Source organism: Hyla sarda, chromosome 5 (assembly GCF_029499605.1).
Source record: "Hyla sarda isolate aHylSar1 chromosome 5, aHylSar1.hap1, whole genome shotgun sequence".
Taxonomy (NCBI): Eukaryota; Metazoa; Chordata; class Amphibia; order Anura; family Hylidae; genus Hyla; species Hyla sarda.
In genome coordinates, this window is record NC_079193.1 from 34,135,724 (window position 1) to 34,150,028 (window position 14,305).

The following is a 14,305-nucleotide window of genomic DNA, read 5'->3' on the forward strand; positions in this document are numbered from 1 at the left end:
GGTGCAGTGTGAGAGGATGCAGCGTAACCCTTTGGGAGCCCTGTTGCCTTGCTGGGACTTGTGGTGCTTTGACCAAATAAATTGATACTAACTTGTGAGAGTAGATGATTGAGCCTGGTAGGTAGGGTTCTGTAAAGGTATTGTAGCTTCCTCTTCCACCATGCGGGTGATCCTTGCAGAATGATCGGATAAAGTAGATTTGATCTGGGCCTTCCCTCAGAGCACACAACACACCTTTACCACACTGATGTTCAGCTTACACCACAGTGACAAGCAACTCCTCCCCCACTACACTATATGGGCTAGAATTTAGGGGTTCCCATTGGCAGGCAGGGTCACATGGGGTTTACACTGCTCTCTGCTTAAAGGCACAGTAACGCATAAATAACATGCATAAGGATAACAACAAAATACTTAAAAATATATTGCGTCTTGGTAAAGGGCAAAACATAATTAATGTGGCATGAAGTCTCTTAGTGGGCCCAAGACCGGTGCTGCAGGTTTGCCCGAAGCAGTCCGAAACCACAGGACAGCCTTTGGTGCTGGGACACCACAATAAAGGGTTGGGAGGTTCACACAAAAACGGGGGATTACTGTCCCTAAAAAACCCTCACAATTAATATAGAACCCAGTATTTGCTGCCTTTAGCAATAATACTAATACAAAACCTTAAAAAGAGCTATGATTGTAGCAGCCTGGAGTGGCCAAAATATAGAAATCTGTATTGAAAAATCATGACATACAAATTAAAATCATCTTAAAAATACACATTCTAAACATCTATAAAGATGGTGGCAACAAAATAACACAGGGGCGGTCCTGGCTCTTGTAGTATAATCACAGTAGGAACATAAAATAATGTAGATATTAGTGTTGAGCGGCATAGGCCATATTCGAATTCGCGAATATTCGCGAATATATGGACGAATATTCGTCATATATTCACGAATATTCGCATATTCGTTATATCCTCGTTTTATTTTCGCATATGCGCAAATTAGCGTATGCGAAAATTTGCAGATGTGAAAATTAGCATATACAAAATTAGCATAAGCTAAAATTCGCATATACGAAAATACGCATATGCGAATTTTCGCATATGCGAATTTTCGCACGCCAGTCTCACACAGTAGTATTAGAGCCTTCTTTACACCACACAAGCTGGAAGCAGAGAGTGGTGATCACTGTGATGTGTACTGTGAAGAAAAAATAAAAATAAATAAAAATAAAACCAATATTCGTAATTACGAATATATAGCGCTATATTCGCGAAATTCGCGAATTCGCGAATATGCGATGTTCGCGAATAATATTCGAATTGCGAATATTCGCGAGCAACACTAGTAGATATTTCCTATAGACAACAATGTCATAGGAGTAAATCTATATACAGTGGTCCCTCAACATACGATGGTAATCCGTTCCAAATGGACCATCGTTTGTTGAAACCATCGTATGTCGAGGGATCCGTGCAATGTAAAGTATAGGACAGTGGTCTACAACCTGCGGACCTCCAGATGTTGCAAAACTACAACACCCAGCATGCCCGGACAGCCAACGGCTGTCCGGGCATGCTGGGAGTTGTAGTTTTGCAACATCTGGAGGTCCGCAGGTTGAAGACCACTGGTAGAGGAAGTTGTACTCACGTGTCCCCGCCGCTCCGGACCGTCACCGCTGCCCTGGATGTCGCTGTCCATCGCTGTCGCCGTGTCCCCGGGGTGTCCCTGACGCCCCGGCAAGGCCTCTGCTTCCCCGGCATCCTCGCTCTCCGTCGCCGCCATCACGTCGCTACGCACGGCGCTCCTATTGGATGACTGCGACGTGATGACTACGATGGTGGGCGCCGACAATGCAGGGGATCCCGAAGAGGAGGTGCCGGACCCCCGAGGACAGGTAAGTGATCGTCAGCGGACCACACGGGGCACCATAAACGGCTATCCGGTGGCAGCTGAAGCAGTCTGCGCTGTCGGATAGCCGTTTATGCGATGGCCCCGACATACAAAAGCATCGTATGTTGATGCTGCCTTCAACATGCGATGGCCTCTGAGAGTGATCGTATGTTGGAATGATTGTATGTCGGGGCCATCGTAGGTCGGGGGGTCACTGTTGCAGCTGGACAGGATTATGTTCTGGATGGTATGGGGACCCCTAGTGGTCTCTTATAATAAACAATGATTTCTATAAAAAGTAAATAAAATGTTCTTATGAAGTATATTAGAAAGGTTGATGTTTTGCCAAGATGTACAACGTATAAAAAGTTTTTGAATCCGGCAGTGCCCATTTAAGCCTTGTGACCCAGCCGCCCGGCACACTTCTGCAAACTTTTCCCAACCCAGTAAATTCTCCATTCTCTGTTTATTTAACCATAACGCAAAAGTTGCAACATCTCCCAGCATTCCTCCTCCTCTTCTTCTTCTCCACATGATTTAATCTCTGACCTCCAGCACTTTAAACACATAAATCTCTGGGCCGCTTGTGTCTAATGTGAAAACCTCCTGCGTGTAATGACACCCTGATGGGTTTTGGCCTCCTCTGTGATGGATCTCTGTCTCTCCATGCAGTCATGGTCCTTTCTCATGAATAATGCTTCTCTCTCTCTCTCTCTCTCTGATGAAGAGCAGTGGGTGCTGAAATCTCCTTTTATTTCCCAACCAGGATGCCGCCAGCTGTTGCAACACTACAACTCCCAGCATGCCCGGACAGCCAAATTCCTCCTCCGATCCCCACCAGGGTACCTCCAGCTGTTGCAAAACTATAACTCTCAGCATGCCCAGACAGCCAAAGGCAACAGCTGGAGGCACACTGGTTGGGATCCACTTTCTTATAGTAACATTAAAATATTTCAGTGTTTTCCAACCAGTGTGCCTCCTGCTGTTGCAAAATTACAACTCCCAGTATGCCTGGACAGCCAAATCCTCCTCCGATCCCCACCAGGCTGCCTCCAGCTGTTGCAAAACTACAACTCCCAGCATGCCCAGACAGCCAAAGGCAACAGCTGGAGGCACACTGGCTGGGATACACTTTCTTATAGTAACAATAAAATATATCAGTGTTTTCCAACCAGTGTGCCTCCTTCTGTTGCAAAATTACAACTCTCAGCATGCCTGGACAGCCATCCTCTGTGATGGATCTCTCTCTCTCCATGCAGCCATGGTTCTCTCTCTCTCTCTCTCTGATGAAGAGCAGTGGGTGCTGAAATCTCCTTTTATTCCAGTGTTTCCCAACCAGGGTGCCTCCAGCTGTTGCAAAACTACAACTCCCAGCATGCCCGGACAGCCGAAGGCAACAGCTGGAGGCACACTGGCTGGGATACACTTTCTTATAGTAACAATAAAATATATCAGTGTTTTCCAACCAGTGTGCCTCCTGCTGTTGCAAAATTACAACTCTCAGCATGCCTGGACAGCCATCCTCTGTTATGGATCTCTCTCTCTCCACGCAGCCATGGTTCTCTCTCTCTCTCTCTCTCTCTGATGAAGAGCAGTGGGTGCTGAAATCTCCTTTTATTCCAGTGTTTCCCAACCAGGGTGCCTCCAGCTGTTGCAAAACTACAACTCCCAGTATTCCTGGACAGCCAAATCCTCCTCCGATCCCCACCAGACTGCCTCCAGCTGTTGCAAAACTACAACTCCTAGCATGCCCGTACAGCCAAAGGCAACAGCTGGAGGAACACTGGTTGGGATCCACTTTCTTATAGTAACAATAAAATATTTCAGTGTTTTCCAACCAGTGTGCCTCCTGCTGTTGCAAAATTACAACTCTCAGCATGCCTGGACAGCCAAATCCTCCTCTGATCCCAACCAGGGTTCCTCCAGCTGCTGCAAAACTACAACTCTCAGCATGCCTAGACAGCCATCCTCTGTGATGGATCTCTCTCTCTCTCCATGCAGTCATGGTCCTTTCTCATGAATAATGCTTCTCTCTCCCTGAAGAGCAGTGAGTGCTGAAATCTCCTTTTATCACAGTGTTTCCTAACCAGGGTGCCTCCAGCTGTTGCAAAACTACAACTCTCAGCATGCCCGTACAGCCAAAGGCAACAGCTGGAGGCACACTGGCTGGGATACACTTTCTTATAGTAACAAAAAAATATTTCAGTGTTTTCCAACCAGTGTGCCTCCTGCTGTTGCAAAATTACAACTCTCAGCATGCCTGGACAGCCATCCTCTATGATGGATCTCTCTCTCTCTCTCCATACAGTCATGGTCCTTTCTCATGTATAATGCTTCTCTCTCTCTCTCTCTCTCTCTCTCTCTCTCTCTCTCTCTCTCTCTCTCTCTCTCTCTCTGATGAAGAGCAGTGGGTGCTGAAATCTCCTTTTATTACAAAGTTTCCCAACCAGGGTGACTCCAGCTGTTGCAAAACTACAACTTCCAGTATGCCCGGACAGCCAAATCCTCCTCCGATCCCAACCAGGGTTCCTCCAGCTGCTGCAAAACTACAACTCTCAGCATGCCTAGACAGCCATCCTCTGTGATGGATCTCTCTCTCTCTCCATGCAGTCATGGTCCTTTCTCATGAATAATGCTTCTCTCTCCCTGAAGAGCAGTGAGTGCTGAAATCTCCTTTTATTACAGTGTTTCCTAACCAGGGTGCCTCCAGCTGTTGCAAAACTACAACTCCCAGCATGCCCGGACAGCCAAAGGCAACAGCTGGAGGCACACTGGCTGGGATACACTTTCTTATAGTAACAATAAAATATATCAGTGTTTTCCAACCAGTGTGCCTCCTGCTGTTGCAAAATTACAACTCTCAGCATGCCTGGACAGCCATCCTCTGTGATGGATCTCTCTCTCTCCATGCAGTCATGGTTCTCTCTCTCTCTCTCTCTCTCTCTCTGATGAAGAGCAGTGGGTGCTGAAATCTCCTTTTATTCCAGTGTTTCCCAACCAGGGTGCCTCCAGCTGTTGCAAAACTACAACTCCCAGCATGCCCGGACAGCCGAAGGCAACAGCTGGAGGCACACTGGCTGGGATACACTTTCTTATAGTAACAATAAAATATCAGTGTTTTCCAACCAGTGTGCCTCCTGCTGTTGCAAAATTACAACTCTCAGCATGCCTGGACAGCCATCCTCTGTTATGGATCTCTCTCTCTCCATGCAGCCATGGTTCTCTCTCTCTCTCTCTGATGAAGAGCAGTGGGTGCTGAAATCTCCTTTTATTCCAGTGTTTCCCAACCAGGGTGCCTCCAGCTGTTGCAAAACTACAACTCCCAGCATGCCCGGACAGCCGAAGGCTGTCCGGGCATGCTGGGAGTTGTAGTTTTGCAACAGCTGGAGGCACCCTGGTTGGGAAACACTGTTTTATTACATTGAATTTCTGCTTTGTATCAGTTCACATGCGTCACGGATACATTGTTGCAGAGTGGGGAGCAGGCAGGAGTAAAAGGGGGGGGGGAAGGTGTTGCATGCAGGGCTGCAGGGAGAGTTTGGATCAAGGCATGGGGGTCCTGCTGACACCCCCATCTCAGTGCATGTCTCAGCTCAGTCTGTGTATAAGGCTCAGGCAGGGTAACCACTCCTCCTCTATGTCTCCAGCCTGCCTGGGAGGGGGCTCAGCTTGTGAGCTCTTCTTGCTACAGACAAGTCACAGAGAGTGAAGTGGATCTGGAGAGGAAAGCAAGCAAGCAAGCAGCAGCCATCCTGGGACTGATCCTGCCTCTACCATGATACCATATCAGGCAATATAACAAGACCAGACTGCTTGGATGTAGAAGAAGCTTGTGCTTGGTGCACAATCCAATCTCTTTATTTTATTTTTTATTTATTTTTATTTTTTTATTTTTATTTTTTTTGTTCTTTACTTTTTCTTTAATATTCTATTCTTTTTCCAATGGTCCAAAACAACATGTCCAAGACCCCCTCAGCCTCACAGGAGATCCATATGGATGTACTGGAGAACCCCACTATACAGGTAGAGGTCCCCTTTTTATAGTCTATATGTTGTGTTGATGTTTTAGCCTACATGATGCTATGCAGTATTGTTCATAGATGTGTGATGTTTGTAGCATTGTTACATTGTATTCAGCCGGTTCTGTTCTTTAGATCTCTTGTATTTTGGCAATATTTGGATTCAGCCCATTCTAACAGGTCAAATGGGGACTTTGGTGTTACAAAGTTGCATATGGTTTTAAATGGATTTAGGGTATGGTGCATGTTTGGGAGATGTAAATGGTGTTGGGTGAAGTTGAGACGTGTAGTCATACAGCACCTGTTGCCTCAGTGCTGTGAAGGATTCACCGATCATGAGTGGTAGTGGTCAGATCCATGACATAGGACAGTGGTCTCCAAACTGTGACCCTCCAGATGTTGCAAAACTACAACTCCCAGCATGCCCAGGTTTTGCAGAATCAGTTCCATGTACAGTGCAGCTTTCACTGATCATGAGTGGTAATGATAAGATCCTTAATATAGGACAGTGGTCTCCAAACTGTGACCCTCCAGATGTTGCAAAACTACAACTCCCAGCATGCCTGGGTATTGGGCGCAGTTGGGACTTGTATTCCAACAGGCACCTGTTGGCTCAGTTCCTTGTACAGTAAAGGTTTCGCTGATAGTGATCAGATCCTTCATATTGGACAATTGTCTTCAAACTGTGGCCCTCCAGATGTTTCAAAACTACAACTCCCAGCATGCCCAGGTTTTGCAGAATCAGTTCCATGTACAGTGCAGGTTTCACTGATCATGAGTGGTAATGGTCAGATCCTTAATATAGGACAGTGGTCTCCAAACTGTGACCATCCAGATGTTGCAAAACTACAACTCCCAGCATGCCTGGGTATTTGGCGCAGTTGGGACTTGTATTCCCACAGGCACCTGTTGGCTCAGTTCCTTGTACAGTAAAGGTTTCACTGATCATGAGTGGTAATGGTCAGATCCTTAATATAGGACAGTGGTCTCCAAACTGTGACCCTCCAGGTGTTGCAAAACTACAACTCCCAGCATGCCTTGGTTTTGAGTCCAGTTGGGACTAGTATTCCCACATGCACCTGTTGGCTCAGTTCCTCGTACAGCAAAGTTTTCACTGATCGTAACTGGTAGTGGACAGATCCTTCATATAGGACAATTGTCTTCAAATGGTGACCCTCCAGATGTTGCAAAACTACAACTCCCAGCATGCCTGGACAAACGTTGGCTGTCCGGGCATGCAGGGAGTTGTAGTTTTGCAACATCTGGAGAGCAGCAGTTTGGAGAACACTCACATAGAAACCTTTTCTTCCAGATGTTGCAAAACTACAAAACCCAGCATGTCCGGACAGCCAACGTGCGTCCTGGCATGCTGGGAGTTGCTGTTTTGCAACATTTGAAGGGCCACGGTTTGGAGATCACTCACATAGAAAAATCACTGTTGGCTGTCCGGGCATGCTGGGATTTGTAGTTTTGCAACATCTAGAGGGCCACAGTTTGGAGATCACACAAACAGAAAAATCACCCACCAGATGTTGCAAAACTACAACTCCCAGCATGCCCGGACAGCCGTTGGCTGTCCGGGCATGCTGGGATTTGTAGTTTTGCAACATCTGGAGGGCCACTGTTTGGAGACCACTGCCATCGAAAAATCCCAGGCTTTTCAGTGGATACTCTGTGGAGGCCAGTGATTGTTCCAGATGCATTTGTCATATATGGAGCTTTGGAGGAGACTGAAATCTCCAGCACCAGGTTTGTCTAAATATAGTTCCAGTCAAGCAGGGAACACATCAGTTGTGAAATGGAGAAAAGGGGGGAATGAAATGACTTTTAACATCTCCAGCCATACAATATAAACACCTAGAAAATTAGACATTATAGAACATTCTGTTGCAGTTTCTACACATTATTGGCCAAATGAAAATTGTTACATTTTGACCCATCGTTATTAGTCAACAGAAACAAATGTATCAATCTTTAGCAGTTCTGTCTGATCAGTTTATTACCAGATCAATTGTGCTCTGTCGTTTGTTTGTTTATTTCTTTATTATTGACAATGTTTAGATTATTGTCAACAGGTAACATTTTAGGTTTATACGTCATCTGGTCTTCAATCACTTGCAAATGTCCTGACACCTAAGAGTATTCGTTACCATACAGACCCTATAATACTTTAAAGGGGTTATCCAGGAAAAAACGTTTATATATATATATATATATATATATATATATATATATATATATATATATATCAACTGGCTCCAGAAATTTAAACAGATTTGTAAATGACTTCTATTAAAAAATCTTAATCCTTTCAGTACTTATGAGCTTCTGAAGTTAAGGTTGTTCTTTTCTGTCTAAGTGCTCTCTGATGACACCTGTCTCGGGAAACGGCCAGTTTAGAAGCAAATCCCCATAGCAAACCTCTTCTAAACTGGGCGTTTCCCGAGACAGGTGTCATCAGAGAGGACAGACAGAAAAGAACAACCTTAACTTCAGAAGCTCATAAGTACTGAAAGGATTAAGATTTTTTTTAATAGAAGTAATTTACAAATCTGTTTAAATTTCTGGAGCCAGTTGATATATATAAAAAAAGTTTTTTTCCTGGAATACCCCTTTAAGGAAGGAGGCTGCACGCTTTTCGGTTCTGCACAGCAAGGCTTTCTGATCACTGTTCCGATCCATTGCTTCTATACAGTGTGGGAATATTTTTGACCGTAATACCTTATAGCAGTATTTTCTCAAGCAGCATGCCTCCAGCTGTGGCAGAACAACAACTCCCAGCATGCCAAGACAGCCAAAGGCAACAACTGGAGGGAAACTGGTTAGGATACACTGTCTAATAGTTTCAAAAATATGTCACTGTTTTCTAACCAGTGTACCTCCAGCTGTTGTAAAACTACAACTCCCAGCATGCCTAGAAAGCTAAAAGACAGCATGCCTGGACAGCCAAATCCTCCTCCGATGCCAACCAGGGTGCCTCCAGCTGTTGCAACACTACAACACCAAAGGACAGAATGCCCAGACAGCCAAAGGCAACAGCTGGAGGCACACTTGTTGGGATACGCTGTCTTAAAGAAACAATAAAATATGTCAGTGTTTTCCAACCAGTATCCCTCCAGCTGTTGCAAAACTAAAACTCCCAGTATGCCTGGACAGCCAAAGGCAACATTTGGAGGCATGCTGGTTGGGAAACACTTTCTTTTAGTATCAATAAAATATTCCAGTGTTTTCCAACCAGTGTGCCTCCAGCTGTTGCCTTTGGCCGTCCGGGCATGCTGAGAGTTGTGGTTTTGCAACAGCTGGCGGCACACTGGTTGGAAAACACTGGAATATGTCATACATTTCTAAACAGTTGACTGACTACTGGTGTAGGTTCTCACATGCCACTTTGTCTCCCATCGGCCAGGCTCGGAATCACTTAAGAAATGCCAGTCTGGCCCATCAATTATTGAGCCAACATTCTGACCGTTGGCCTATGGCTGTCAGGACATGCTGGCAGTTGTAAGTTTGCAACAGCTGGAGACACATGTTGGAAAACACAAGAATAGGTCATAAATTACTAGCCTATGGCTGTCCAGGCATGCTGGGAGTTTTAGTTTTGCAACAGCTGGAGGCACACTGCTTGGGAAACACTATCCATTCACACTACGGAATCTCCGGGCAGAAATACCGCCTGAAGTGGGCGCCAACAAAGTAAGCCGGCACTAGGTCCATTTTGAAATGCACCGTCTCCATTGACAGCAATGCATTTCCAAACATGTACATTCTTTTGGTGGAGTCTAGGTTCTGTCATTTCTGGAGGTTCCGCCGTGGAAATTCCATAGTGTGAATTGTGCAACAGAATCCCATAGAGAACAATGGGAGGCACTGCACTGTATTTTCAAAGTTGTATTCCAGTGTGGAATTCGGCTCGGAATGGGCACTTACAAATAAATGTACCTAAAATTGTGACTATATGGCTGGAAATTCTCACCAATAAAAAGATGGTCTGAACTTTCTAATTTTTTCTGACCTGTGTATCCCCATAGTAAATAGAATGAAATCATATAAGTCTGAAACAACAATTTTTAAATGCAGCCCATTTAACCCCTGGTGAACTTATCAAAAACTGATGTGTAATGCAGGTTTTTTTTTTTTGTACAGTTTGTTCTGCTTCTGGTTTTGTTTTGTATTCATTTTTAATTAATATTTTATTATAAGTTGTCTGTTTAGATCTGTACTTGTTTCATTATTTGGTTAAAAATGTAATTTATTATTTTTTGAGGGGTATTTTGGAGATATTGTTTAATTAAGAATTACCGACATGTGAAGTATGCAAAAATGGAAGATGCTTCAATCCATTGACTTCTATAGGCTGACAAGGGTACCATATGGAAATGTTGCATCAGTATGAAAAAACACCAAATCAAAAAGCAAACGTTTAAAAAAAAATTATATATATATATACTGTATATACACAGTAAATGTGAATAAATCCAGTTGAATGCAATAGAATGAAAAGTGTGAATGAGTCCGTATCACGAAGTTGTCCTTTGGTGTGGGAAATGTATCATCTGATGCATCAGTTTTGTGGCATAATTTCCCTATGATTTTTGGGGAGGGCTGTGGACAACAGCACCAGGTGATACCCCCCTAACTGGGGTGACATCATCAAGTGGGAAGTAATCCCGCGATGGTGTCACCCAGCAACGCAAGCAAGTGTCTTGCCTCTGGGAACGCAGAGGCAGTACATTAGAATGGGGGAGTGGGAGCTGGCAGCTCCTACTCCACCATTCACTCACAGGCTGCAGACACTTCTTGCTAGGGATGTCCTGATACTGATACTAGTATCGGTATTGGGGCTGATACCAGGTATTTGCATGGTATCAGGGACACGTCTAATGTCCCTGATACCAAAGCTGATACCTGGGGGGGGGGGGGGTGATCCGCTGCCCCGTTCTCTGATCCACATCACTGCCGCTGCTCCATTCTTTGATCCACATCACTGATGGGGGCATTATTCAAGGGGCATTGTGGTAGTATTATATTCAGAGGGTACAGTGTGTGGCAGTATTATATTTAGCGGGTGTAATGTGTGGTAGCATTATATTCAGTGGCTACAACGTGTGGTAGTATTATATTCAGAGGATACAGTGTGTGGTAGTATTATATTCAGAGGGTTCAGTGTGTGGCAGTATGATATTCAGAGGGTACAGTGTGTGGTAGTATTATATTCAGAGGGTACAGTGTGTAGCAGTATTATATTCAGAGGGTACAGTGTGTGGTAGTATTATATTCAGAGGGTGTAGTGTATGGTAGTATTATATTCAGAGGGTACAGTGTGTGGTAGTATTATATTCAGAGGTTACAGTGTGTAGCAGTATTATATTTAGAGGGTACAGTGTGTGGTAGTATTATATTCAGAGGGTACAGTGTGTGGTAGTATTATATTCAGAGGGTGTAATGTGTGGTAGCATTATATTCAGTGGCTACAGTGTGTTGCGTTAATATATTTAGAGGGTAAAGTGTGTGGTAGTATTATATTCAGAGGGTACAGTGTGGTAGTATTACATTCAGAGAGCGCAGTGTGTAGCAGTATTATATCTAGAGAGCGCAGTGTGTAACAGGGTTATAATGATTATTGTTTTCACATAAAGGATCAGACTCTGCTGACATAGTGAGGAGCCAATGCCATTTGGGCGTCACGTTTTGCAGAGAGAAGATTTTGCTGGATAAAGTCCTGGCGATATGTACCATCTGAATTAGATAAGGGAAGACTATAGAGAAGATGTCACCTGTAATCACTGATATCATTGTGTATGCTGCCTGACTGTCCCATCAGAGCTGTTTCACTTGTAAGTACTGCAGTTATGATGGGTGAAACAACAACTCTCAGCATAACCTTACCACTGTTTAGAACCTAACTGGGAGCTTTAGTTTTAAATGGTTAAAACTTCTCTAGCACTGTCCCATTCTGTGGCAATTGATATATTTGATTATTATACTGGAAATAATTTTCTGCAACGAGCTACACCACTGGCATCTGTCACGTCTGTCACAACAGGCTAAAAAATTTTCTTTGGGGGGTATATTTTAGCTTCTGGGCCCCAATGCAAAATCTGCAACAGGGCCCCATATGCCATGTTTCTTATGGGGAACATGTGCTTTGGGGCCCCTTTAGGCACCAGGGCCCTGGTGTGACTGCTACCTCTATAGCTACGCCCCTGCACAGGTACAGACACTATATTATGAACTACTTTAACTTTACAGCCCCTGTAGCTCAGTCAAATAAAAAAACATCCTGGAATTCCCCTTTAGATATCCATACACATATGATAAACTAACATTATCTCTCCTAAACCCCTTATTCATATGAATGGTTATCTTGGCTGAGCATTATTGTGTTCTGAATGGAGAGAGGAGGGATGAGCTGCTGTCAGACTCTTTTAGGGGCAGCTTATCTCTCAGAGAGAAAAAGATTAGGCACATGAAGTCCAACTAACCCTACGTCAAAAGGACTCCAAATACTTTAGACAGTTGGCAAGTCCTCAGGACTGGTGCAAGGATTTTTGACACCCTAGGGAAAAGGTAATTCTGCCACCCCCTTGACTCAGCCCATTGGCTCTGCCCTTTTACACACCTCAGCTTACTGCAGGGGTGACACATTAACAAACTAACCTCCTCCTCTCCACTGAAAACAGTGTACAATAACTTTCTTGCAGTGGACAGAGTGGCGCCTCCATCAAGAAGGCTGCCTATTTTGCCTATAGGTGGAGCTAACCCTACAAGTCCTTCTGAAGTTGGTGGGCTTGGACAACTCTATTCTAATGTCTATGGGGGCCTTTCCACATGATTCTTCTTTCCAACTGCCAGGTCCCCCCACCGATCACAACAACTGAGGCCCCTCATCCCCTGAGTGAATAGAACGGCAGTGTGCATGCCCAACCGGTACTCCAGTCACTGTCTATGTGGCTTTGAAACATGGCAAGCACTGAACGCTATGTTTGGAAGCCCTGCAGAGAGTGAACAAATCAGTGGCCGAGCATATGCGCTGAAGAATAGCTGTCCCATTTGTCCATTTGGAATGAAGATGCAGTCATGTTCCATTCATATCATCTGTCAGGGGAGAGTTGAAGGCCAGTCAGTCCTGCTGAAATTGGTGGTCTTGCACAACTTCATTCTAATGTCTATGGGGCCTTTAGCTTGGACATAGCTATAGGGGATAAAGAGGTACTAAAAGAAGTTGTGGAAAGAACAATTGTCAGGATCCGGGTACTGTGAGGATACTGGTGGTGGATCCTCTGTGTCAGCTGGGTGATGACGTGGGCCGTACCTGGGGAACGGAGTCTAAGGGGCTACTGGTTTTCACCAGAGCCCGCCGCAAAGCGGGATGGACTTGCAGCGGCAGGTAACCCCCAGGTCGTTCCACCCGATAGCGACTTAACCCCAACTGACGGCTGAGAAAGGCGCGGTACAAGGGATTAGGCAAGAGCAAGGTCGGACGTAGCAGAAGGTCAGGGCAGGCAGCAAGGATCATAGTCAGGGGCAACGGCAGAGGGTCTGGAACACTGGCTTGGGACATACATGGAACGCTTTCACTGGCACAAGGGCAACAAGATCCGGCGATGCTGGGAAGGGGAAGTGAGGTAATATAGGCTAGGACACAGGTGTAAGCACTAATTGGGCCAGGCGCCAATCAGTGGCGCACTGGCCCTTTAAATCACAGAGAGCCGGCGCGCGCACGCCCTAGGGAGCGGGGCCGCGCGCGCCGGGACTGAACTGACGGAGGACAGGTCGGGTAAGAAGACTGGGATTGCGAACCGCAAGCGGGCACGTCCCGCTTCGCGGGTCGCATCCCCGCCAGTGACATTAATGCAGCGCTCCCGGTCAGCGGGTCTGACCGGGGCGCTGCGACAAGGTGAACGCTGCGAGCGCTCCGGGGAGGAGCGGGGACCCGGAGCGCTTGGCGTAACAACAATTCTGCATACAGTGCTATTCTATTTGTCAAAACAGTGGAAACCATGAAAGAACCTGAGGGGCCCCATTGTGAGTGATTAGGGTCCTTCGGGTGTTGTTGGTGTGCATCAATACCATGAGAGAACACTCTACATCAGTGGTCTCAAACTGTGGCCCTCCAAATGTGGCAAAACTTCAACTCCCAGCATGCCCGGACAGACTTCGGCTGTCCGGGCATGCTGGGAGTTGAAGTTTTGCAACATCTAGAAGGCCATAGTTTGAGACCACTGGTCTACATTATTCTCTTCGTTTGCTTTTCTAATGGTTCGGAGCCAATCTTGTGCCCATTGGTACTATGCCATTGTGGAATTCTTTGGTCAGCCATGGCAGCCCCTACTCCAATAGAAAAGTATTATAGGTGAAGTGAGAGGATGACACAGTTATAGCAAAGAGAGAGACAAC

General features: G+C 45.5%; 1 protein-coding gene across 2 annotated transcripts in view; it reads left to right on the plus strand.

The window, feature by feature from the left end:
- Nucleotides 1–5,579: 5,579 nt before the first annotated feature.
- CACNB2 (calcium voltage-gated channel auxiliary subunit beta 2) overlaps nt 5,580–14,305 on the plus strand; it is a 324,896-nt gene continuing 316,170 nt past the window's right edge. The window contains exon 1 of one of the 2 annotated variants that reach the window (XM_056519211.1): nt 5,580–5,912. In XM_056519211.1, coding sequence (XP_056375186.1) covers nt 5,832–5,912 — 81 coding nt within the window. In that variant the 5' untranslated portion in view covers nt 5,580–5,831. The remainder of the gene's footprint in view (nt 5,913–14,305) is intronic. The other variant, XM_056519216.1, reaches the window with a different exon arrangement.